At 41.5% G+C, this 23,276-nt stretch overlaps 1 protein-coding gene across 1 annotated transcript in view; it reads left to right on the top strand.

The window, feature by feature from the left end:
* Positions 1-23,276, top strand: part of VPS50 (VPS50 subunit of EARP/GARPII complex) — an 83,218-nt gene that overhangs the window by 55,823 nt on the left and 4,119 nt on the right. The window contains exons 21-26 of the mRNA XM_081163076.1: positions 1,993-2,114; positions 4,816-4,896; positions 19,408-19,556; positions 20,595-20,691; positions 20,869-21,027; positions 22,579-22,700. Of these exons, the coding sequence (XP_081019202.1) occupies positions 1,993-2,114; positions 4,816-4,896; positions 19,408-19,556; positions 20,595-20,691; positions 20,869-21,027; positions 22,579-22,700 (730 nt within the window). The remainder of the gene's footprint in view (positions 1-1,992; positions 2,115-4,815; positions 4,897-19,407; positions 19,557-20,594; positions 20,692-20,868; positions 21,028-22,578; positions 22,701-23,276) is intronic.

Raw genomic sequence — 23,276 nt, 5'->3', positions numbered from 1 at the left:
GAGCTATTGCCTCCCCCCCTTGATGGTTCCAGCTTGTGAGAGCTGGAAAAGACGTCTTGCAGTGAACCATCGTGTAATGGAAATTTTAACTGTGATAATCATAACTGTAGGATTCTATGCTATGTAAGAATTACCCACGGCCATGTAAACCCTGTTACTGTGAGAGCCTATCATGAAATTATTCTAAACGCATCCATAAGCACTTGACAAATTATATACTAAACCGAAAACATAAAAGTTGCAGGCTTTTAAATATTAAAAAGTAACTTACCCCATATAGTTTTGCCTGGAAGTCTTAATATCACACTTGTTTTAGAATCCAGATTGCCAAGAAATATGTGCCAATGGCAAACAATTTGTCAAAAAAGTGTGTAGTTGATTGCATATTTGTAAAAGTCTGGTTTCACTGCAAGTGCTGCTCATAATGTTCTTCCCTTCCCTTCTGGTTATTCTAGGGGATTTTTTTTGGGGGGGGGCACACTCTGATGATGGTCCTGTTGGTGACTTTTCTGGTGGTTCCTTTTCAAAATACCTGTTTAGTGCAAAAAAAAAAAAAGGTTGTCTACTAGGTTTATAGGAGAGAGTTTAAAAATTGGCATTATCTTATGGAAGGAATGAAGAAGAAATGTTCCTGGAGCCTGAACAGTGTCAAGATGCAGAATGATGTAGTGATAGAGAAATGTTCTTGGCATCTAAGGGAGAAAAGATTTTACAGGGGCAAGATTTAGGGAAGAGTTCCTTGTCTTCCTCATAGACTCTTAAGTCCTATCTTCTAGCCTTTCTGTTAAGTAGATGTTCTCATTGAAAGAGATGTTTGGAAAATCCAGGCCCATGGGATTATCTTGGGTGTTATTGGAATTGCTGACATACATATCAGTTACCAACAGCTTCAGATGTTATTTCTCTCCATAAATGTGATTGGTAACATTGGGACTGCTCACAGGTGCAAGGATGGGCAACCCCAGAGAAAAAGGGAGAATGAGCCAAATTTAAGGAAATGTTCAAGGCTACCAAGGCTTAGAAGGAAGTTTGTAATCGAGGAACAGAAAATCATTAGGGCATTTCATTGTCTTAACAGTTTGCATTGCAGATTTAATGCTATTTCATGGGCTAGTGCAATGTATTATAATAAATGAGATGCTGCCTTAAGCTAAAAACGGTGGTACGGTATTTTTTCCATAAACGTGCTTAAACTTTCTGGGTTCTGATTTCGCAAGGTTTATTATCATTACCTCTATTTCTGATGTCCAGGCTGTGATTGCCACTTTTTATGTAGGTGCCACCCACATCCAAGAGGAGAGGTATTAGCAGGCCTTTGTAATTTGCAGAAGTGCAAAACAACAATCGCAATAGTATTAGAAATAAAACCTAAGTGGGGGAACCACAAAACAGCCCAGTGAGAATTGAGAGTGCTCCATGGCTCTTTAATACTGATTGATAGCTGAGGGGCTGGAAACCTGAGCAGGGAAGTGCTTCACACTGCCAACACTTTGTTGTGTGGCAAGGTTGCCCTATCTATGCCAGTTTGCAACATTCCACCACACATCTAGGCTGTGCACACAACCATATGTTTAAAGCACACCCTTCCCACCCCCTAAAACAGAATCCTAGGAACTGTAGTTTGTGAAAGGTGCGTGTCTAAAATGCATGTCTAAAATGTGTGTCACCAACATGAAAAGTTTAGAAAGCTCTGGTTTAGATCCTAACCTATGGTGACCTTTGCTTTCAGTTATGTTAGGAAATAGCTGCTATTCTATCCAATATTTGGGGGGGGCAATATTGCAGAATGGGCAGGCCCAGCATGGATCGTTTATTGTATTTTCATGGGATGCACACAGAGACTCAGTCCTCTAGCATCCACTCGCACACACCTTGCCAACCACCAGTACAGTATGGGCATTTCACTAATAATAAGTATGTATAAAAGCTGGTTTGACATCAGCGTGGCATGGAAAGTTGAACTTTTTGTGGTCTTCTTTTTTGTCTTTGAAGGCAAATACATGCAGATGATGAACATCTTGAAGCCCATTGCATTTGATGTGATCCACTTCATGTCCCAGCTTTTTGACTACTACATGTATGCAATATATATGTTTTTTGGCCGAAATGACACGGTAAGTAAATATTGCCGTTTAATCAGTGTGTGTGCATGCATGGTGAAGGGGAATAGTATAAGGGGGTAGCGATAGCTGGAATATTAATTTGCAATTCTAGAAGTGTAAATGGTATAAGGTCTGTGCGAGGGTTTACACCTATCTCTGCTTCCCAGATGTCATAGAGAAAGAAATGTTGTTATGAGGAAACAATCTGAGGATTACGGAAAAATTGGTTTCTGGTTTGTGATATTGTGAGAGAGAAGATGGGGGTTTCGCTAGAATAATTCATTTTGTTCAGCTAATTGCTTTTCAGATATGATGTTCCTTTAATTTGGAGGCTCTCTCAAAATGTCATAACAAGACCAAGGAAAGAAACCCTCATAAAAAACCCATAACAACAACAACCCTACACAAGCTTGCCCACAGGCTGACTAATAAGAGGAATTTGGATGAGACATGCAGGGTAGTGGCTGTGTGGTAATAATAAGGACTGAGTAAGCTGCAGTTCCAATGGAAATCAATGGCATGTGAGGGCCAAGCGGTACTGGGATATGCTGCTGTTTTGCTTACAGTGACTGAAAGAGTATAAAGGCGGGATGAGGCTCATCAAGGCCTCTTGCTCCTTTTAAGATAACACTAGGAGAAGAATATAGGGAGGTGCCCACTCTACCCTTCAAATCTGAAGGCACCTCGCAGCATTGAGAAACTAGGTGTTAAATAGCTGGATACATTTCACACATGCCACAGATCATTTGTTTATTCATTTATAACTTGCAAATCTGAAAGGTATGTTCAGAATATTAGTACTAAGGAACAATATTTTCCATGTTGCAAGAATCCCAGAAGCAATGCAAATACTAGAATCAAGTGCCCCACGAGCTTTAACAGGATGGGATCCTAAATCAGTCATTTATTTGCTTGACAGATCCACACATGGTTCCAAATTGTCTAGGGCTGTTCTTTTGGCAGGAGTAATAACATTGAGATTTGGTTGTTTACAAAGATGAACAGCAAATAGTTTTTTTAACACTGACTTGATTTTCATTGGCTGTTTCTGCTGCTCTTTCTTTAATCCCCGCTCCCCCTTTGCACCTCCTGTTTGCATTTTAAAGATTTTACCCAGTTCTACACTTTCCACATCTAGCAGAGAACAACACAGTGCTAGGCAGGTAAATGCGCAAGAGTTGGCTTTTTGAACATTGTGTTTCCTACTGTAGCGTTCCTTATTGTTTGGCTTTTTGAAGAGCAGTTCCCATGGGAAACATACAGCTTACGAAAAGGGTCTGTGAATTTAATTTAGCCTTCTTGTAAAGATGAAATGATAATCTAGCATCTCTGAAGACCTCAAACAACTTTGCCGCTAATAATAATAATAATAATAATAATAATAATAATAATAATAATAATAATTAATTTGGTATGCCCTTTAGGCCAGTAGAATAAAAGAATGATAGAATTGTAGTGTGGGAGGGGACCCTGAGGGCCATAGAGTGCAACCCCCCCCCTCCTACAATAAGCTGCCTGTGTTGGGGATACCACTGAGTAGGGTCAACCCCACTAAATTGAAAAGGAAATGTTTTTGAACCTTGGAAGACCGAAGACATTAATAATTTTATTGCAAACTTCTCTAAGTGAAAGTCTGTCATCTCAGCCCACACACTGCAGATGTGTGTGCTATAAAGAATCACAGATTGCCTTAAGTGTTCTTCCATATTCAGTTGCCCGTGTAACAGTGGCACGCTATTTAAAATATTCAGCCTTTTCCATCATTCAAGCCCATTTGTCTACTTCAAGCCACTTACCCAGTGGGACATAAGTGGGAGTAACTTGGCCAATGCACAGGTACATTAGCTTGAGTGGCTTTTGAATGATAGTTAAGGTCTGTTCTGTTGAATCCAAAGCAAAGGAGTGTCTTCCTGAACTGACAAATGTATTCCTGGTGTGAAACACATACCCATATTTTGACAATATGGTTGAAGTTGACCCTTGAAATGCATGTATGTTTCTTAGTTCTCACGCTATAGTTTTGTCAACTGAGCAGCTCTGTCTGGGTCTCTTATAATTCCCACTGAATTTAAAATGTGGTAAGTTGCAACAGGATGAGCTAGTATAATTCATTCCTATAATGGAATGGCTTTGGGTCTTTGTGAATCATGACACTGGAACATTTTCTGCTTGATTCATAATCACAAATGTTTGTGTAGGTGTAACTTCACTGAATCTTTTCAAAAGGAAATCTTCCTTATGTAACTAGTTATCTTAGAGCACAAAGGTAATTGCTACTAAGTAGCAAGTACAGTTCTTCATTCTGATTTACATTAAATTTGTTCTTCATGTGGCAAAGGTGTCTGGTGCCATTTGATGCCATTCTCACAAAGAATACAAAGCACATGGCTTCCCAAAGTGCAATATAAAGTATTCTGGAAAAAAATTATCCCCTAATACAGTGGATAATTCATGTGTCCGGTATGAATTGTGTGTGGTCGTTCTAGTGTATGAAACTTAGTTTTTCTTTTTATATGAGTGCAATGTTGAGTGTGTTGCTGCTGCCTTCCCGCCCCATCCCACCTCTTTTTCCATTTTTTATTTTGATTGAAATACCATGTCATGCTGAGCTTTTATCCAATGTGGCAATGGAATGTAGGCAAATGGGAAAATTCCTTTGTATTATTTGTATGCTATCCAAATTGTGTTGCTTAGAATTCCCTCTCACTTCCAGTTTGAAACGACAGGACTGGGACTCAGCAGCAGCCGGCTTCGAACCACACTCAACAGAATACAGGAGAGCCTGATTGATCTGGTAAGTTGTAGGACTTTGAGTAATTGAAATGGAAGAGTAATAGGAATTTCTGCTTTGCATTGGTTGCTGTACCAGATGTACACCATCCTGAGTAATTGCACTAAATCCATGTTAGATTACAACAACACATGGTTTGTGGAGATGGCTCTGAAGACGGTTCGGAAACTTCAGCTGGTGCAGAGTTCAGCAGCCAGGAAGACGGCTTGAGCATATTACACCAATCCTGGCTTGACTGCCCCAGCTGCCAGTTAGGCTAGGCCCTCTTGTTGCTCCCTCTTGACCCAGACCACTGGGTGATCCACAATAATGAAGAAACTTGGAAACTTGGCAAAGTTGATGCCTGTGTATAGTTCAGAAACAGCATGAGACTGTCTGTGGTGAAGCGGTGGTGGTTGAAAACTTACAATGATAATTGGGATTTTATCCTATATTTCATACCCATACCTCAGCAAAGCCATCAAGATGACTTTTAAAGATGGAAAGCTAAAAAAAACACATGCATTCAGAAGATCTTCCCTTTAGGAATCACTGCCTGTTTTTTCACAGCACTTGCATTACCTGTGAATCCTTCTGTCTCAACAGTCCTCCAGAAGATACCCATCCTTTGGGGTATAATGTTTCAGCAATCGGCCACAGCACCTTTAGTGATTATAAGCCTGCAGAGACCAAACATGAGACAGTTCAGTTCTCGCTCTCTGTGCTTCATGATGTGATACCCGCTGTAGTGGTTTGGAGTTACTCGTGCGTAAACTGTCCCCGTTTGGGAGCTTAACTGCCTGGGTTAAACCGTCCTGACTGCACAGCCCATCTCAGCGTGGCTGCCTCAGTCGCTAGCAGAATCTGTCTGTGGGCGTTTCTTAAACCTTTTCCAGCATAAAAGCTGTTTGACACCCAATTGTCTCCGCCTCTCATTGCACGGGAGTCTTCTGCGCAGGGAGGGCGTGGGTAGTGGAGGACCAGTGCTCTCCTCGCTGACTTCCAAGGAAGAATCCCGGAGCCCTTCCCCCTCTTCCCCCATTTGCTCTCCTGGATCCTTGGTGTTACGCTGATTTCCTTCCCCCTCTATCAAGCTGCGCCCCCCCCCTGTTGCTGGTACCTTCCCCTGCAGAATCGGAGAGCCTCTCCTTCTCCTGTTGCTCTGATGTCAGTTTCCTGACACCCACATTAATTGGTATCAGTGATGTGAAATAAAGCCTAATGATTTTAACTCGGGTACCTTCACAGAATCACATTAGTAGGAACCATCAGTCCAGAAGTTTTTTCTGTTTCCATTTCCCCACGCTGTTACAGAAGGCCCCTGACCCCCTGGAACAACTATGTGTGTATGGGGGGGGTGGAACTCCAGGGGCCCCTGGAGCATGGGGTTCTGCAGGAGCAATTGATGGAAATTGCCTCCCCCTTTCTCCAGTGGAGAATCGCAGGCATTTGTTCCAAACTCAGTGCACTATGTTTTATTAATAATAGAAGGTCTGGTCTCAAGTGTGATTATAAAAGCTGTATGGTACAGTACTAAAATGGCTACCCAAAAGTCAGTCTAACCACTTTTGCCTTGCCATCTATCTCTCGTCCTCTGAGAGCATGTTAGCTGCCAGTGGAAATATTTGATAGATGTTGATTTATTTATGTGCCTCTTTTTATAGCCAAACACCAACATAATTTGGCTGTTGTTGTTTTTAGCTAAGACATTATTCATACCACCGTGATACACTGCATCTCTTTTATGTCAGCAGCTGGTTTAAATGGGTCTCCTCCTTCTACTGTATAAGAACCACAGTTTATCCTGTCAACTGTTGAAAGAACGTAAAAGCACATATCCCTAATAAGTAATGTGGTACCAATTCTGTGTTCATATTCTGCAATGGAATTAAATAGGCAGGTTAAATTTGAAATACTTTATTGTCACTTGTACAACTTGTATACAGTGAGATTACACGAGCACCCTCCACTCAGCTCTCTTAGTCTTAATTCCCCTCATTTACTGACGCACACCCACGAAACCTGAAAGTCAGTTGCTCTGTTGTTATCTTTTCATTTAGCAGCCTAACAGCCCACGGATAGAAGCTGTTCTTTACCCTGTTGGTGAGATTAATCATGCTTCTATATCTTCTGCCTTAGGGCAGGAGATCAAGAAAGTGCTGGCCAGGGTACTCTCCTGAGGCAGCGTTCTTCTGCTATTTCATCCAGTGGATTCACGGGACAGCCCATAATATATTGTGCTGTATTCACCACCCTCTGTAGGCACTTCCTATCAGATGATGTCAAACCAGCATACCACACTGTGATGCAGTATGAAAGGACACTTTCTATTGTTGACCGGTAGAAGATCATCAGATGTTGATTGACATTGTTCTTCCGCAAGACTCTGAGGAGATGGAGTCTCTGTTGGGCTTTCTTAACCACCTGGGTTGTATTTATTTTCCAAGTAAGGTCTTCACTGAGATAAACTCCTAGGAATTTAAAGGAGTTTATCTCAGTGAAGACCTTACTTGGAAAATAAATGCAACCCAGGTGATTAAGAAATGAAGCTCCTTCTGGAAGGGGAAACCACCAATGCAACAGATCAGTAAAACCAGGCAAATGCTTCTTTCCTCAACTGAGAGGTTGACAAATTATTTACCAGCTCTGGTGCACTGCTCTTTGCTTTCAATAGAATGGTACTAGGGAACAGAACAAGTTCCTGGTTCAAGCACCATAGAGCTGCTGGCAGCCTTGGTTTGGCTTTATCTGTATTAATTGGGAGATCATTTTGATATAGTTCCCCCCTATGGGTGTGGTTTCATAATAAACCCATGAACAGACGCATATAGAAAACACATTGGAATTGGAAAACCAAGGTGGATTCTCCAGGAAGGATATGTAACCATGTATGCTAGATTCCTGATAGCTCCTGCTCACAGATATCTTCTGTGAAACCCATGTGATAAAAGTGCTTTGTAAAGCACCGCAAGAGTCCATAAACTTCTATATGGGGGAAGCTGTGGCTTCCTTTTTCCGGAGAGGGTTCTGTGTTTAATCCCTGGTGTCTCTATTCAAGTAACTTTGGTTATGTGAGCAAAGTTTCCTTCCATTTCATCCCACATTTTCTGGGGGGTGATCACCTTCGCTATGCATGCTGATTCATTACCCGCCCCTTCCAAAACTGAGCTTGGTAACAGCCACCTGATGGGAGTTGTAGCTCAGTACATCTGGAGGGCAGTAGGTTGTGGAAGGCTGGTCTAAAAGGTACTCACCAAGGTGGTTGTTTTTTTTACTTCCCACAGTATATTTAATCTATATATTGTGTTTCAGCCTAGGTACAGTTTTATTTCTGAGACCAAACAAAAATGAGAGCAGTTAATATGTAAGCGGAGGAGCTTGTCAGAGCAATGGGATTTCCAGGGGTAGAAACAGAAAGATGGACCTTAGTTTTTTCCGTATGTGAGAGAAAATCTTACTTGTTTTTCATTTAGTTTGTTTTTCACTACAGTGAACTTATGCTGTACATGCTTAATGGGGGGGAACTGCTCTTACGAGATCAGAATTCGAAACCTTTTCCCATAAAGTCTAAAGGAAATGAAAGATCAGAAAACCTATTAAAATTGACAGTGCTCAGATTTAAGAATCCAGAGCTGCTAACTAGATCCATCTTAAACCTGGGGTAGTAAAAATGTCTTAAGTAGTGACAGATGTTCATCAGGGATGTGGCTGTTCATGCCACCAGGGCAAGGGAATTTTCAAAACCAAGACATTACTACAGAGAAGGCTTTGTCTCACATCCCTACACAATGTTTGCCAAGCCATTCCTAAAGTACCTGCTGCTGTATTTCTCCATGTGTACACTGTACGTGTGTGGGGGTGTGTGAGTCTGTCTTCCCTGTTCCCAGTTTCTGTGTGCTCTCCAGCACTGGCATTTGCATGTTCAGCAGACCATCAGGAAGCAGAGTCTATGTGCACCTGTGGGTTCTCCCTTCTGACAGTTTCCTGAATGCACCAGTGTTGAGGGTAGCAGAAGGCTTAATGACCCCATTCGCACATAATGGTCGGCCAAACCATGGCTTAGGGGGAGCCAAGCACATATGCAGGTTCCTGCATTGAAGGTGGTAAGTTCTGAGGTCCTCCCTTGGTCCTGCTGCCACCACAGCATCTATGACTAAGCCATGACTTGGCTTACTGTTGCATCTATACCCAGGCAGCTCATGGCTTGTTTGCTTCAGATAAACTTTGAGTGGTAAACTAAAAATAATCTTTGGTTTATGGGCTTGTGGTTTTTGTTTGGAGCGAAACAAAGCACAAGTCTGGGTCTGGGTGTAGTGCTAGCTCAGAGTAGCACAGCTCCAACAGGACTGGGGGAGCTTTGCTCCAGCAGTCTGCGTGTTCAACCTAAGCCATGGTTTGGCATAGCGTCAAGTTAGAATTGGGTCACTGAATGCTTGACTATGGCATTTATAAGTTTTCCTAGTAGATTCTAGGGACGCGGGTGGTGTTGTGGGTTAAACCACAGAGCCTAGGACTTGCCGATTAGAAGGTCAGCAGTTCAAATCCCCGTGACGGGGTGAGCTCCCGTTGCTCGGTCCCTGCTCCTGCCAACCTAGCAGTTCAAAAGCACGTCAAAGTGCAAGTAGATCAATAGGTATCGCTCTGGCGGGAAGGTAAACGGCGTTTCCGTGCGCTGCTCTGGTTTGCCAGAAGCGGCTTAGTCATGCTGGCCACATGACCCAGAAGTTGTACGCCGACTCCCTCGGCCAATAAAGTGAGATGAGCACCACAACCCCAGAGTCGGCTACGACTAGACCTAATGGTCAGGGGTCCCTTTACCTTTACCTTAGTAGATTCTAGGCTGTTCTCTGTAGCAGATTTTTTAAAAACCAGAAAGTTACCACTGACACTTTACAACTCTCTAGGAAAGATTTGTGCATATAAAATGCCGTAATCCTTTATTCTTTCTATTCCTTAATTTTCTGAGAAATCTTGCATTGGCAATGACGTCTAGCCATTACCTTTTTGACCAACTATATTTTGGATGGCTTCCTGCTCAGTGTTGACTGTGAATTGCTCCATTAACTTTAATAAGACTAATTTTGCTTTTAAGTTAGGCAAATTCTTGATCAATTTTATCAGTGGCAAAAAAGTAATGAGTTGCATCAAACAAAAGCAATTTTGGATCCTGTTACATTTAGATTTGAGGGAGTCTGGCATACTCTTTATGAATTAAGATAACTCTAAGGTCATCTGTTCACAGGAAAAGGATTGAGAATTTAATTCTAAATACAGATAATGATAAGGGGGTCTAATTCTTTTAATGCACCTTCTAAAAAAGTGGAAAATAGGCAATTAAACCCCCTCTGGCATCACTTCACCTCTTAAGCTGTTCATCTGAATATCTTCTTCCCTCTCCCACATTGGAGAAAGACTTCAGTTTTTTATTTCAGTTTAAATTTCTTGCTCACATTTCACCATGAGGTCTCAGGACAGGTTATAACAATTAAAAACTACAATACTGAAACTATTTAAAACAAATTATAGTCACAAAGATAGGGTCGATCTGAAAAATATGTATCTCAGGTGTCAGAGGCTAGGGACATTTAATAGAGGCTCCAGAAGCATCTTTGGGGAGCGAATTTCACAGCTTATGGGCTACCACAGAGAGTTCCCCCTCCTGGGACACCACCTTGAACTACTATGGGCAGTAGAACTACCAAGAGTCCTTCTCCCCAGGGGGTCTGAAGGGAAGGAGGTGGTATTTGCAGATATTGAGGGGCTAAATTATTTAGAGTTTGAACCCCAAAATGAGCTCCTGGAAATTGACCTGGAAACTAACTGGCAACCATTAGTTGCATCAGTAATATGGCTGCTACATTTTGAACTAGGTGAATTTTCCGAGTCAGAAGGAGCAGCCGATCTTTTTGGTAGTTTTTTGGTAGCAGATTCCAGAAATGGAAATGGCGGCTTGAGGATCAAGTAATGTATCAAGTCCAGTCATTTAGATATTTGAGTTTTATATTGAACAATTGGTTCTCCTAGAAACAACAGCAACTGTTTAAACACCAGTTTATCAGTTTCCAAAAAATTACTTAGCAAAGAATGACAACTGGAGATCATTGTGTTTGGATTTTGTCTTAGTTCAGTTATTCCATGAGGCCAAGCTCTGGAGAGATGGCCAAAATCTCATTTGGAAATCTTGCAGGGTGAACTTTTGAGGGGGGGAAGTAGGACATGTCTGCTGTTCTCGGAGCTAAACTTGGGATGCCATCTATTGCAACCAGAGTTGAAAATAAGTTAAATGGATGGTAACATCCTTTCAAGCTATGCCGGATGGAAAATGAAGGGTGGAGTGCTGGGCACAGAGATGTCAAAATAAACTGGCAATTGTAACCGTTGAAGGGTTTTTGGTGCTAGGCCATTCATTGTTGTGACCTGACAGAATGGGTTTCTGGCAGTGAAGTCCACAAACATAGTTATGGCTATGAATAGCATGTATTTCTTGTGGTGATGTTGCAAGTTTAAGAAAGATCACATCAGGTCACATTACCTTCAAATACTGGCCTTCCTTATGTAGGCCTTTTATGGATTTTAAGTAAGACCATAGTAGATACAGTGGTACCTTGGGTTACAAACACCTCGCGTTACAAATACTTCGGGTTGCAGACTCCGCTAATCCGGAAGTAGTACCTCGGGTTAAGAACTTTGCCCCAGGATGAGAACAGAAATCGTGTGCCAGTGACATGGTGGCAACAGGAGGCCCCATTAGCTAAAGTGGTACCTCAGGTTAAGAACGGACCTCCGGAACAAATTAAGTTCATAACCAGAGGTACCACTGTATCTTGAAGGGATGACTGCTGGTATTCCAATGCAGGAGTGAAAATGTTTGTTGTTGTTGCTGCAGCCAAATCGAATATACTACTAATTGCTTTATTTATTTTACCCATTATATGTCGATCCATTGAAAAAATCTGGTTGCCTGTTCTGTCTCAGTATTTGAGTTAAACACCACAAGATGCTGTGATTGAGATACTAAGAATAAATTGTTTTTATAACTTAGGTGGTGGTGGTGTTTGTACCAAATGTGTTCCCCCACAAACTAATTATTTTAATGATTGAGCTTAATTATTTTAATGATTGAGCCTATTAGAGCCAGTAGGATGCTGCCCAGTCAACTGCAGTCTTCCCTCAAGCAGCCTCTGCCTACCTGCCTTCTCATTACAACCACTCTATGGGGTGGGACTGGCAGTTAGCTTCTTCCTCCTTAGCGCTCAGTTCAGTGTTGCCTTTGTAGAACTCAACAGGGAGGAGGCAAAGCTAGAATTAGTCAGCTCCGTCAGTCATTTGGCTCTGGCGCCACCTACTGTTGGCCTCCCTGCTTTCCACCCCACCAGTGTCAGTGAACACCAGCCAGCGTTGCCTTTTAGAACTGTTTCTAGTTAGAGTAAACAGTATTGAGCTAGACTGACTAACGATTTGACTTGGTTTCAGGTACTGTCATACGTTGTAATGGTAATGGGAGAATTTGAACCCAAACTGATTATGTGGCCTTCATTTTACCCACCAGGTTTGTTTTGTGTGTTAAATTGGACTCTAGTCAGTATATAGGTAAAAAGCTCTTGCTATTCCCGGTTGTGTCTTCAAGCTCAGGCCATATTGTTCTCAGTGGAGTCCTTATGAAACCATATCTTGTTTCTTTCTTTCTCATCGATTGTTTTACATTAAACTGAAAGACAACTTTTAGGACTGATAGTAGAAAAAGGGCACATTTGGTTTTGCAAAATTGCTCTTGCCCAGGGGAAGCATTGGTTAGTAAATAAAGCTTTAATTAACATCATCCATCACCATGAAGGGTGAGATATTAGTTCCTGTACTTGTGCCTGTATATTTTGATGGCTCTGCACTGAAGTGCATGCAGATAACTCCTTTGAGGAGGCAGATGTAAATTTTTAGATTTTCGAGGCTGAATATAATTAGACTTTAGAAAAGTAGCAGTCTCCTTTTCATATTTAGCGGGAAGAATTGCTGAAGAGTAATGTATATCTTTTGTCATCTACTTGGCAAAACAGGAAGTGGACTAATGAAAACTTTGTGTTATTGTTTCATTGACTAATACTTAGCTGCTAGTATATACCTTTGAACTTTTGGGGACTGACTTCTGAGTGAAATTTCAGAAGATTGTGCTACTCATTAATTTTTTTATGGCTAGTTTATGTGCCAGTTGAATATGACCCTAGTTTTATGGATTTATTAAGGTAGAATTTTCTTTGACTTCCAGGAACCTTAAAAGAATTCTCAGTTCTCGTGTAACCTTAAATAGGTTACTGCATTCTCTGGTATAAGTCAGAGAAAACCCACATTATGAATTCTTACTCCAAGAGTTTGTAGAAGTTGCTGAATATTTCTTCCGGGCTTTACGACTGAGAGATATAAAAGGAAAGTAGTGGTTGTTGTAATTTAGAAACACTTCATTACAAGAAACATTAGGATAGGAGTTTAAAGATGATTGCTGCAAAATGGTGTAAGGTGTGTGTGTGTGTGTGTGTGTGTGTGTGTGTGAAGTCTGACTCGCTGTGGAAGCTCCAGCAGAAAACTAGCTGCTGTCCTCACTACTAATTAATAAAAATGCTATGTTGGTTGCAAGATAAAAATTAGGTATAAAAGGAGAATTCCAAAATCCAAGTTTGAGACAAGTACTCTTTGGTGAGAATCCTAGCAGAGATTTAAAATCACTAAATTATTGATATAGGAACTCAAGAGTGGCTTGTAAGAGCCATGCGGTCCTAAACTGGAGTAGCCAGCTCAGATCTCCTCACACATTCAGCTTCTCAGGTAGAATGAAGGGGAACAAGGTCTTGATTACCTAGTCTCTCTTAAGGTGAGCTAAGCCTGGCAGGACAGCTTACTCTATGGCACAACCCCTTCCTTCATGCATTAATTAAACATGTTGGTTATATGACGCTGGTTATCCCACAAAAGCTTGTCTCATGCTGTTGAACCCAAACTTATTAGAAGGAATCTTTCATATTAACATCCCTCTTTGTAATTCAGTGCGAGTGGAGGCCTGCTGCCTTAAAAAAGAATCCTGGGAAATCTAGGATGTGGACACATAACTTGAGTAACCCAAACTGGGAGTGGATTTATATACTTGGAATCCAGTTTGTGAGACCAGTAGTTGGCTCAACTTGCATCTCAGTTATTTTCAGTATGGTTGAGTAGATTAACAATTTCTATCTCAGGTGAGTACAGTAATCTGTCTGGGCCTCCACTGTTAGGTTTTATTGTTTGTGAATGGTTAGTTCCAGACTTCTTGGATTTTACCACTTGTTTCACAATGTATGTTAAAGAAAGATGGCATCATATTCCTAGATGGTGTGTGTGTGTGTGTGTGTGTGTGTGTGTGTGTGTGTGTGTGTGTAGTACAAATACCGCTAAATGTGAAAAGGAGCTCTTCATCAAGTTTGTTCCTGTGGCCAGTGGTGAAAATTGCATACTCCAAAAACCTTTGTAACGTACCAGTCAATGATCTGTCTACCTCCTTTCTCATTACAAGGAGTGATACAGTACAAAAGCTGCTGAGACTTGATGCTTTTTCAACCTGAATGACACCTGTAAACCTGACAGTTGCTCAAAGGTCCTTCTTGTTTTCCTGCTCAATGAAGGAGAAAATGAAAGAAGGAAATGTCACTCTTTTGAAAGTGGGAAACACTTGAGACAGAAAATCTCCCCCACCTCATTTTGTGTGTGTGTTTTTTAAAGGCACAAATGCTAGCTGTATAATGAAAGGCTTTTTGCAACGCCTACTCGCTTTTTGCTATCTCAAAAGTAAAAACCTTTCTCAGTGTATTGTAGAAGCATGGAACGATACCCTAAAGAAGCAAAATGTCATTAAGGGTCAGGCAGTCAGTATATGTCCTCGACATATTGGGTCAATGGGTTATGTTTGTTCAGGAATTTTATGTCTCTGGATGCTAGAAGCCTGCCTTTGTTCTTTTCTTACTCTATATCAAATCAATTTGTCACTTTGGAGCACTGTTGCTTAGACTGTACTGAATGTTCTCCTCTTTCTGTTGGGGGTGGGTGGGTCAAAAGCTTGCTTTCAGAGGACCAATATACTTCTTGAAAGAATCCTAAATTCTGTGGATGTTAATCTTCTCTAACCCCACCCACCCCATATTTTTCACTCCCATTGCTCTGCTTCTATTCTGGCAACTCTGGACGATTTCATGAACTACATAGCCAATGAGATCCGGCTATGTGCTGATGTCACTGAAGACAGACAAAGCCATTAACCTCAATCCCAATAGATGGACACTTTTGCCTCATTTCAATACAGCCATAAAAAATACTGAGAGCGGGGGGGCTTTTCAATGCTGGTGAAAATATCCACGAACAGTTGGGTGCTCTGATTTAATGTAGTTTATTTGCCACTGTCTTCTTGACACATCTATGCCTTTAAAATTGCAAAACTGCTGTACCCCAAGCAAAGCAGACCTTTGGAAAGTTTGTTTTCCATCACAGTCCCTGTATAGTTAGACTGAAAGCCCTGTCTTCATGAATGCTATGCAACCTCTTCTTTATTCATAGACTCCCCTGCTGCCATGGCATGAATGGCATTCTGCGCTGCATGGGGCCTCTTCAACTGATGGTAGTGCCTGCATTATGCCCACCAACAGTGAATTAGGACAGGAGCTGCAAAGTTGGCATTTCTCTGGGTAGCAGAGCCTCATTCAGAGCAGCCCCTTTTGCAAGGAAAGGCCCTGCAGAAAGGGGAGGGAGATGCTTGGCTTTCCTATCAATGCAGCCCAAGAGAACCTTCCCGGAAAATAATTGAACGTTACCTGTTGTGCTCTAGGAAGTCCTTTCCAATGGACAACACAGGCAAGAAGACAAAGGCATCTCTAAGAAACTGGGCAGACTTTGAAGTCATCTTAGTAGCTGAGAATTCTCCACTGAATTGTGGCCAGTCCCCAGAGACAAAATGGTTGTGGGAGATCTTCGGGAGAAGAAAAGACTCTGGGGTAAACCCTTCTCAAACCCGGAGAAGAGTCCCTAAGGTGGTTGGATGGTGCCTTGTACACCTCCTTCTGGTAACTCCTGCAGCCCAGCTGGTGCCAAACATATTGCTCTGCTTCCTTTGGACCACATCAGTGAGGCCAAGAGGACCTCCATGCACACTGCCCACGCTTGCGCCCTCGGAAGGTCACTTTGGTGCTGCTAACATCTGTTAGACCTCACCTCTGGAGGTGCCCTCCATTGTCTCTCGAGACAGACAGATGCCGACAACAGCAAGATTGAGCTACTCATTCTGATATAAAGTTTCAGAGTTTAGGAAAAGGACCATAGACTTAGTGGTAGAACATCTTTTTTATGCAGAAGGTCCTAGGGTCAATTCCAGATAGGACTGGGAAGCAACCCTTAATGAAATTCTGGAGAGCCGCTTCCAATCAGTATACAGTGGTGCCTCGCAAGACGAAAAGAATCCGTTCTGTGATTCTCTTCGTCTAGCAGTTTTTTCGTCTTGCGAGGCACCACTGTATACTGATTGGAAGCGGCTCTCCAGAATTTCATTAACGGATCCATTGACGGATTAGCAATATTAGCGGCTTTTAGCGGCTTTTAGCGGCTTATCTGCTGATCGGATCAGCTGATAAGCGTCTTAGCGGCTTAGAAAAGGGGGGGGGGACAGCAGGAACTCGCAAGACATTGTCGTCTTGCGAAGCAAGCCTATAGGAAATTTGTTTTGCGAAGCACCTCCAAAACGGAAAACTCTTTCGTCTAGCGAGTTTTCCGTTTTGCGAGGCATTCGTCTTGTGGGGCACCACTGTATCAACTAAATATACAGCTGTAAGGCAGCTTCCTAGGTTCCTGAGATAGGTGGGTCAAACAGGGAAAATTGGAGGTGTCTCAATAATGCTTTTGTGTTTCTAATGGAAGATACCTTAGTAAAATCAAATATTAACAAAAGAAGTTTGTGTATGACAGTGGGACACTCGAGATGGCCCTGCAATGCAAATTGAGAGGAGTTGGGTGAAGTTGGTAGGAAAGGCTAACATGCCAATTCTTTTCCACAATCCAAGCACATGCTACAGTCTCTGTTGTGAGGGGTAGGGGGAAAAGAAAGTAGCCCACACTGCCATTTGGAACAGTCCCACTTGCAGCATCTGAATTTGCCACAGGTAAAAATGGCCCACTTTAAATTTTCGTTTTAATACATTATTCCAGTCATCACACACTTCTTCCTCATTGTAATTTGAAGCAGCCAATAGATTGAAGGTCAAAATTGTAATTCTGGTCATGGAGAATCATATCAAAGAAATTGGTTTTTTTTAAGAATTTCAATCTTCTGTTTCTTTGTTTCATAATGGATTTTCAATTTTTCTTTTTAAATGCCTTTGCTATGCATTAGCAGTCAAAAAATTATTGTGCTGTGATTTGTTGCTCACTCGAAAGGTGTTTCACTCATGAACCACATTTCATTTTTAATTTATAAATAGGTTTCTGGCTTTAAAGTTTACTGATGTGGAATAGACAGAGCTCAAACTGCTTGGCCCCTTCTCCACAGTAACAACCCCTTTGACCCAAACACCTTGTTTGTTTGTTATTCTCCTTGCAAACTCTGGATGTCTTATTCTTTAATGTTCTTTTTATAGGGCACAGCTTTCCATCTTTTTAATGTGCAGGGGAGACAGCACAGCAATGCATTTGATGAGGTGCTTGCTGTAATATAAATACTTTGACAAAGTGCGGTTGTTAAGAGAAGGTGCACATATTTTATGACTGAAGAAAAGTCTGGACGTTAAAAAAATTTAGATCTTCAGGTCTATTTATTGTTGTTGCAAATCTGCAGAGTTTTGCTTGGTTTGCAAGATTTCACTTAATTGATGCTAGAGGGTATCCCTTTGTTTTAGTACTTGGTGTCTTAAGTTTTGCACTAGCATATGCCATTGCTTGCTTAGTGGAACTAGTATTCAGCTGTTAGAACTATGCCATCCATAGGCAGCATTGGGAATAAGATCTCACCTTTTCCATTTTTACAATCACTCTGCCCCTCCCTGTAGGGTCCCCAAATGTCGCTGGCACTTTATCCCTGTTTTTGAAATGTGGTTAGTAGGTTGGCCACTTGGTGAAACTCTGATCACATTTTCACTTATGACAAAGTGAAATAACTCACAGATGACCACACAAATAAGTAGCGGCTACAATGCTTTTTTCGGGGGGGGGGAATGCATACACCTAAACATTTTGTGAATCTTTGTACTTTTGTCCATTTACTGTATTTATTTTTCCCAATTTGAACTATAAAATGGTGGTTTTCTTGAGTCAAAGTGAGAGTACCTATAAACATTATTTTAGAAAAAAGCACTGATCTGCTATATCCTCCATTCATTGATGTATTTCACTGTAGAAATTCAATGGGAGTTTGAAGTATAGTGAGATCAGCTGTCCAAAGAAAACATTGTTTTTGTTTGTTTGTTTTAAAAAAGAAACCCATTGAGCTAGTGCAGGTGATTGTAACTTTAAACAGCTATTTCAATCCCAGCCTCAGTCATTCTGTATAATCAAAATAGTGGTTGAAATATGTATCTGCTTGGCACCTGCTATCCAGTAGTGTATCTAGAAAATAGTTCCTCTTGGAGCTTTAAATATGATCTAGGTTTCCATTTTATTGTGGATGTGGACAGAAAATGACTTTATCAAAACTTACTATGCTGTAAATCATTCAGATTAATTTTTGGGTTATATATCCCTGTTCCAAATACTGCAAGAGAGCATTATTTATTTGTTGCCCATGTTTCTCTTCCCTCTAATCTTGGTTTCATATAACTTACTTATAGTAATTGATTCTTTCCTAAAACTTTGTGCATTTTATTTGCTTGGAGCGACGAGAAACCCACAGAGAATTCTAGTACATGATGAATCTCTTCCGCTGTGAGGGATGAATGCATTCCAGTCAGGTTTCTCTTCTAGGTAGTCATTTGAATAACATGAAGGCGAGGCTTCATCAGAAACAGACTTCCCTGCTGAACAAAGCCAGAAGGCCATTGCTTAAAAAAAACACACACCCCAAACCCCACATTTTTGTTTATATATGCAGTGTTTGCGAGATTTAACAAAATCATAGCTTAGTAAATGGATTCCTCGATTATCCACAAAACAGCTGCAGGGTTGAAGGTGAGTAGTATAAAGTTCCTGAATGAACACGTTCATTTTGCTACCCTTGAGGACGAAGAGCTGTCTTATTAATTATGCTTCTCAAATCTCAGGCTTCCCGGCCTTTAGAAGCCCATTGAAGTGTGTGGGTTCTTGTGGTCAGATTATCTGCCTCCTGGATTCTTAAATTTCAGCAATAGCGTGGTTTAGTCCCCAGAGGACCCTGTGTTTCAGCTAGATAGAAACGAGACGTGCCAGTTTCCGTTGCCTGAATACCTTAGGCTGTGTTCATCATGTTTCAATAACTCTGATGCCTGTCTTCCTTGCTCCCCTCCCTCCCTCCCTCCCTCCCTCCCTCCCTCTCTCCCTCCCTCCCTCTCTCTCCCATACCCCCTGCAGGAGGTCTCCTCAGATGCCGCTGGAACGCTGACTGCTGTTGAAGAAAGAAAGGAAAAGGTTCCAACCCCCCATCTCAGCCACCTTGTCGTCTTGACATCAGGCAGCACTTTATATGGCTTGGCAGAGAGAGTGGTTGCCACAGAATCCTTGTGCGTTGACTGTCAAACCGTGTTTCTTTCTAATTATTACGATGGACACTTGCAGATTAGTTTTTAGATTCATCCTCCAATTGTTGAACCGCTTCAAGTGGGGTCTTCGTGGTATTAACTTTCTGTCATTGGCCATGACGCTTTGTGCACGATAAGAGCATAAATCGCTTGGGGTTAAACGAGGGATTCATGGTTCAGACTATACTAATATATCCTCAATCCCATCATTCTCTGTCTGTGGTGATGCTTAAAATGGATGCATTCCCAGCTTTTCTGCATCCTTTCGACTTAAAAATGTATCTTATTTTTAAGATCAATATTAGAGCAACTCTTTTGGCCCACTGGGTAGCGCTGGGCCGCAGCCTCCTGAGAGTGCCACTCCATATCAGGCAACATACTAGCCTGAACTTCTCCAGCTATATTCAGTTGCCTGGTTGCATTGCCAACTGCTTTGTTTCACCGTGTTCTGTTGTTTACATTTTTGTCTGTGTTCGTGCTCATAGCAAACGGAGCATTTTAATTCAGAAATCATTTGTTATCACTTTGTAACAGAGACAAAGCGTTGGCGCCATTGGGAGATTTCTTACAGAGATATGTGGTTCGTAAAATTAGTGAGCAAGAGCTAAACAAATTGAGCCCCCTAGCCTAGGCCTCCCTAGTCTAGCATCCTCTTTGCGTCAGGGGCAAACCAGGTCCTTAAGAGATAGCCGCGTGCAGGACGCAGAAGGCCTCTCTTGCTGTTGTTCCCTAGCAATTACTATTTGGAAGCATATTATCTCTGAAGATGGGTGGGGGTGTTCATATGGCTATCATGACTAATAGCCACTGGTCGGCTTATGCTTCATGAATTTGACTAATTCCCTTTTAAAGCCGTTAAAGCTAGAAGATCACAAAAGATATTGGGAGTTGTATCTGCAGGATACGACCGACGTAGACAGGGATCTGGTCCAAAAGGCTCTTGTATTATCTTCTGGAGGCAATAACTTTTTCTAATATTTGTACCGAGGTCACAATGGATTTTTCTCTTTTGTTTCTCAGAGTGTTTTTAGCTGAGCAGTTTGAGTTCCTCCAGTCTCATCTTGATGCTGTAATGCCTCCAGCCAAGAAACCTTTTCTTCAGCAGTTCTATTCACAGGTCAGGATTCTGCACACATCCACTGTTTTTATTTTTTAAGGGTGGAATTCATTGATTTCTCCTGAATGGCTATATCACCTGCATGACACAGTGATGTGTTGTGCAGTTTATGTGAAGTTTTCCTGTACCACAGGAAGAAAATGCTGTTAATTACACCAGATTCTCCTTGCGTTCCAGACGGTTTCAACAGCCAGTGAACTCCGTAAACCTATATACTGGATTGTAGCTGCTAAAGCAATTGATTATGAACAGATGCTGCTGCTAATGGCAAATGTGAAATGGGATGTGAAAGAAATCATGTCACAACACAACATTTATGTAGATTCTCTTTTAAAGGTGAGTATCTCTTTTCTTGCATTGCATTTTAATGACCTAACAAAGACAGAAATCATTTCTGTTGGTGCCTTCTTATATATCCTGTGCAACACATTCTCAGCTGGATGTTTTTCTCTAACCTATTTTTTGTTGGCGTTGCTAGAGCTAAAAATATTTGTTTTCCCATTATTAAAGCTGAAGACTTGTGGGTAGCTTGCCAGCAGTGAGAGTAGGAGACCTGCTGGAGTTCAATTCGGTTCATGAGTTGGTATATATCATTAACAAAGAGCATTATGGGATTCTCTTAGCTGGAAATATGAAAAGCCTGTCACAAGAGACCACAAATATAGAAGGAAAGCCAAGCTTAATTTAATTAATTGTTGGTGGTGCCAGAATCTGGTCAGATTGACCTTGAGGAGTAATCGTCTGCAATTACCTTCCCTCTTTTCGTTTCCATTATGAGTTTTATGTCTATCTGCTAAAGACTATCTGCGTTCCCAGACGTACCTGTAAGCATTAGTCCTTCACTAGTACAATCATAAGCAGAAGTAAGCCCCACTTTACTTGCAAGTGAGTGTGCATAGGATGGTAGCCTTTGTCTTCTGTTGTCCTTACATTTCCTGGACAAGAATAACTGACTTGGGGATATGTGAATTAATTTTATCCAATCACCAAATTATATATTTTTATGAATTCCATTTGTAGGCTACTGTTCCGTACTAATTCTTCCCAGTTTTAATCCTTAATTGAGACTAACTTTTTCCTTAGTAACTCACACTTCACGCAGGCTGACTATAATAAAAATATGTTTAGTATGTGTTGCATGTAGTGCATTTTATGAGTTTATATTTGTATTCTTTAGGGATGGACAAATCCTGCCAATTCTGATTCAGTAATAAGTTGAATTTACTGGATTGGATACGCCATATCCATGTTTGTGAAGTATCATTGGAGCTGTAGATCCCATGAGCTGTGTGGTCTAGGATGCTCCCACATATGTGCATGATATCACAGCATGAGCCAGGTTCTTGCCACACACCCAGCTGGACTATTTAATTGCTCCAAAACTATGGAAGCTACAGTATGAAAAGTGGTGGCATGCCCTGGAGTGCACTAGAAGCATCAGCACATACTAGCCTAGGTTGAGTTAGGTAAGCCTCCATGCAGAAAGCTCCAGGTTCAAACCCTGGCATCAGCAGTTAAAGTATCAGGTGACATGAAAGACCCGCCTCCTACCTGAGACCCTGCAAATCCTTCTGCCAATCAGAGCAGACCTAGCTGAACCAATGGGCTGACCAAGGATAAAGTAGCAGCGTGAACACACTTCATGCCATATGAACATTCCCCATGTTCCAAAAGCAAATCTTAATTTAGCTACAGAATTTTAGATGATAAGGGAGTTTAGCGGCAGCCCTCATGATAACCATAAATGAGATCCATTTTCTCTCCATTTTGTATCATTGTGATTTGTGCCTCCCTTTGCTCCCTCTATATAAATGAGTTTTCGTGTCTAGATAGGTATGTTTTGTATGTATTGCCACCACTGACTAATATCCCTTTATGTTTTATTAGGAATTTGAACAGTTTAACAGGCAGCTGAATGAGGTTTCTAAGAGAGTTCGTATTCCATTGCCAGTGTCAAATATTCTTTGGGAGCATTGTATACGACTAGCTAATAGAACTATTGTAGAAGGGTAAGTGGATAATGACACCTTTTCTAATTTTTTTGTGGGTCCCTCTCCTTGCCTTGTAGCACATGGTTCAACCCTGCTCTTTTCTTGTAAAACCTTAAAGTTTGGATGATGTGAGCTAATTAATCAGAGAAGCTTGGACTGTGTGGACCTTGCTTTAGCCTTGAGTTGGATCAAGGATGGGGAATCTTCAGGCCTCCTATAGGTTGTGGATCTCTAACTCTCATCACATCCAGCCAGCATAGCCAGTGGTCAAGGATGAAGGGAGTTGAAGTCCAACAACATCTGGAGGGCCAAGGGTCCCCATTCCTTGGGAAGATCGTCTCCAGGTTATATCTCAAGTTCTGCAGTGGTCACACCACATGTGTCCATCAGCTGCCTTGCATAGGAGTCATGAGGAATAGAATTCTTGAACTGAGCTTGAGCACAGAGCCACGGTGCATGTGTAACAATATTATTTATTAGGGGAAACCTTTCCTTGCTCACTTCATTACTGGGTCAGAACAGCTGCTACGGCACCTCAAAGTTCTTAGGAACATAGTAATCAAACAATTGGCCCATCTAGCTCAGTCCAGCAGT

Source organism: Podarcis bocagei (genome assembly GCF_964188305.1).
Source record: "Podarcis bocagei genome assembly, chromosome: 12".
Taxonomy (NCBI): Eukaryota; Metazoa; Chordata; class Lepidosauria; order Squamata; family Lacertidae; genus Podarcis; species Podarcis bocagei.
Note: the sequence above shows the minus strand (reverse complement) of the source record. Positions and strands in the feature narration are given on the sequence as shown.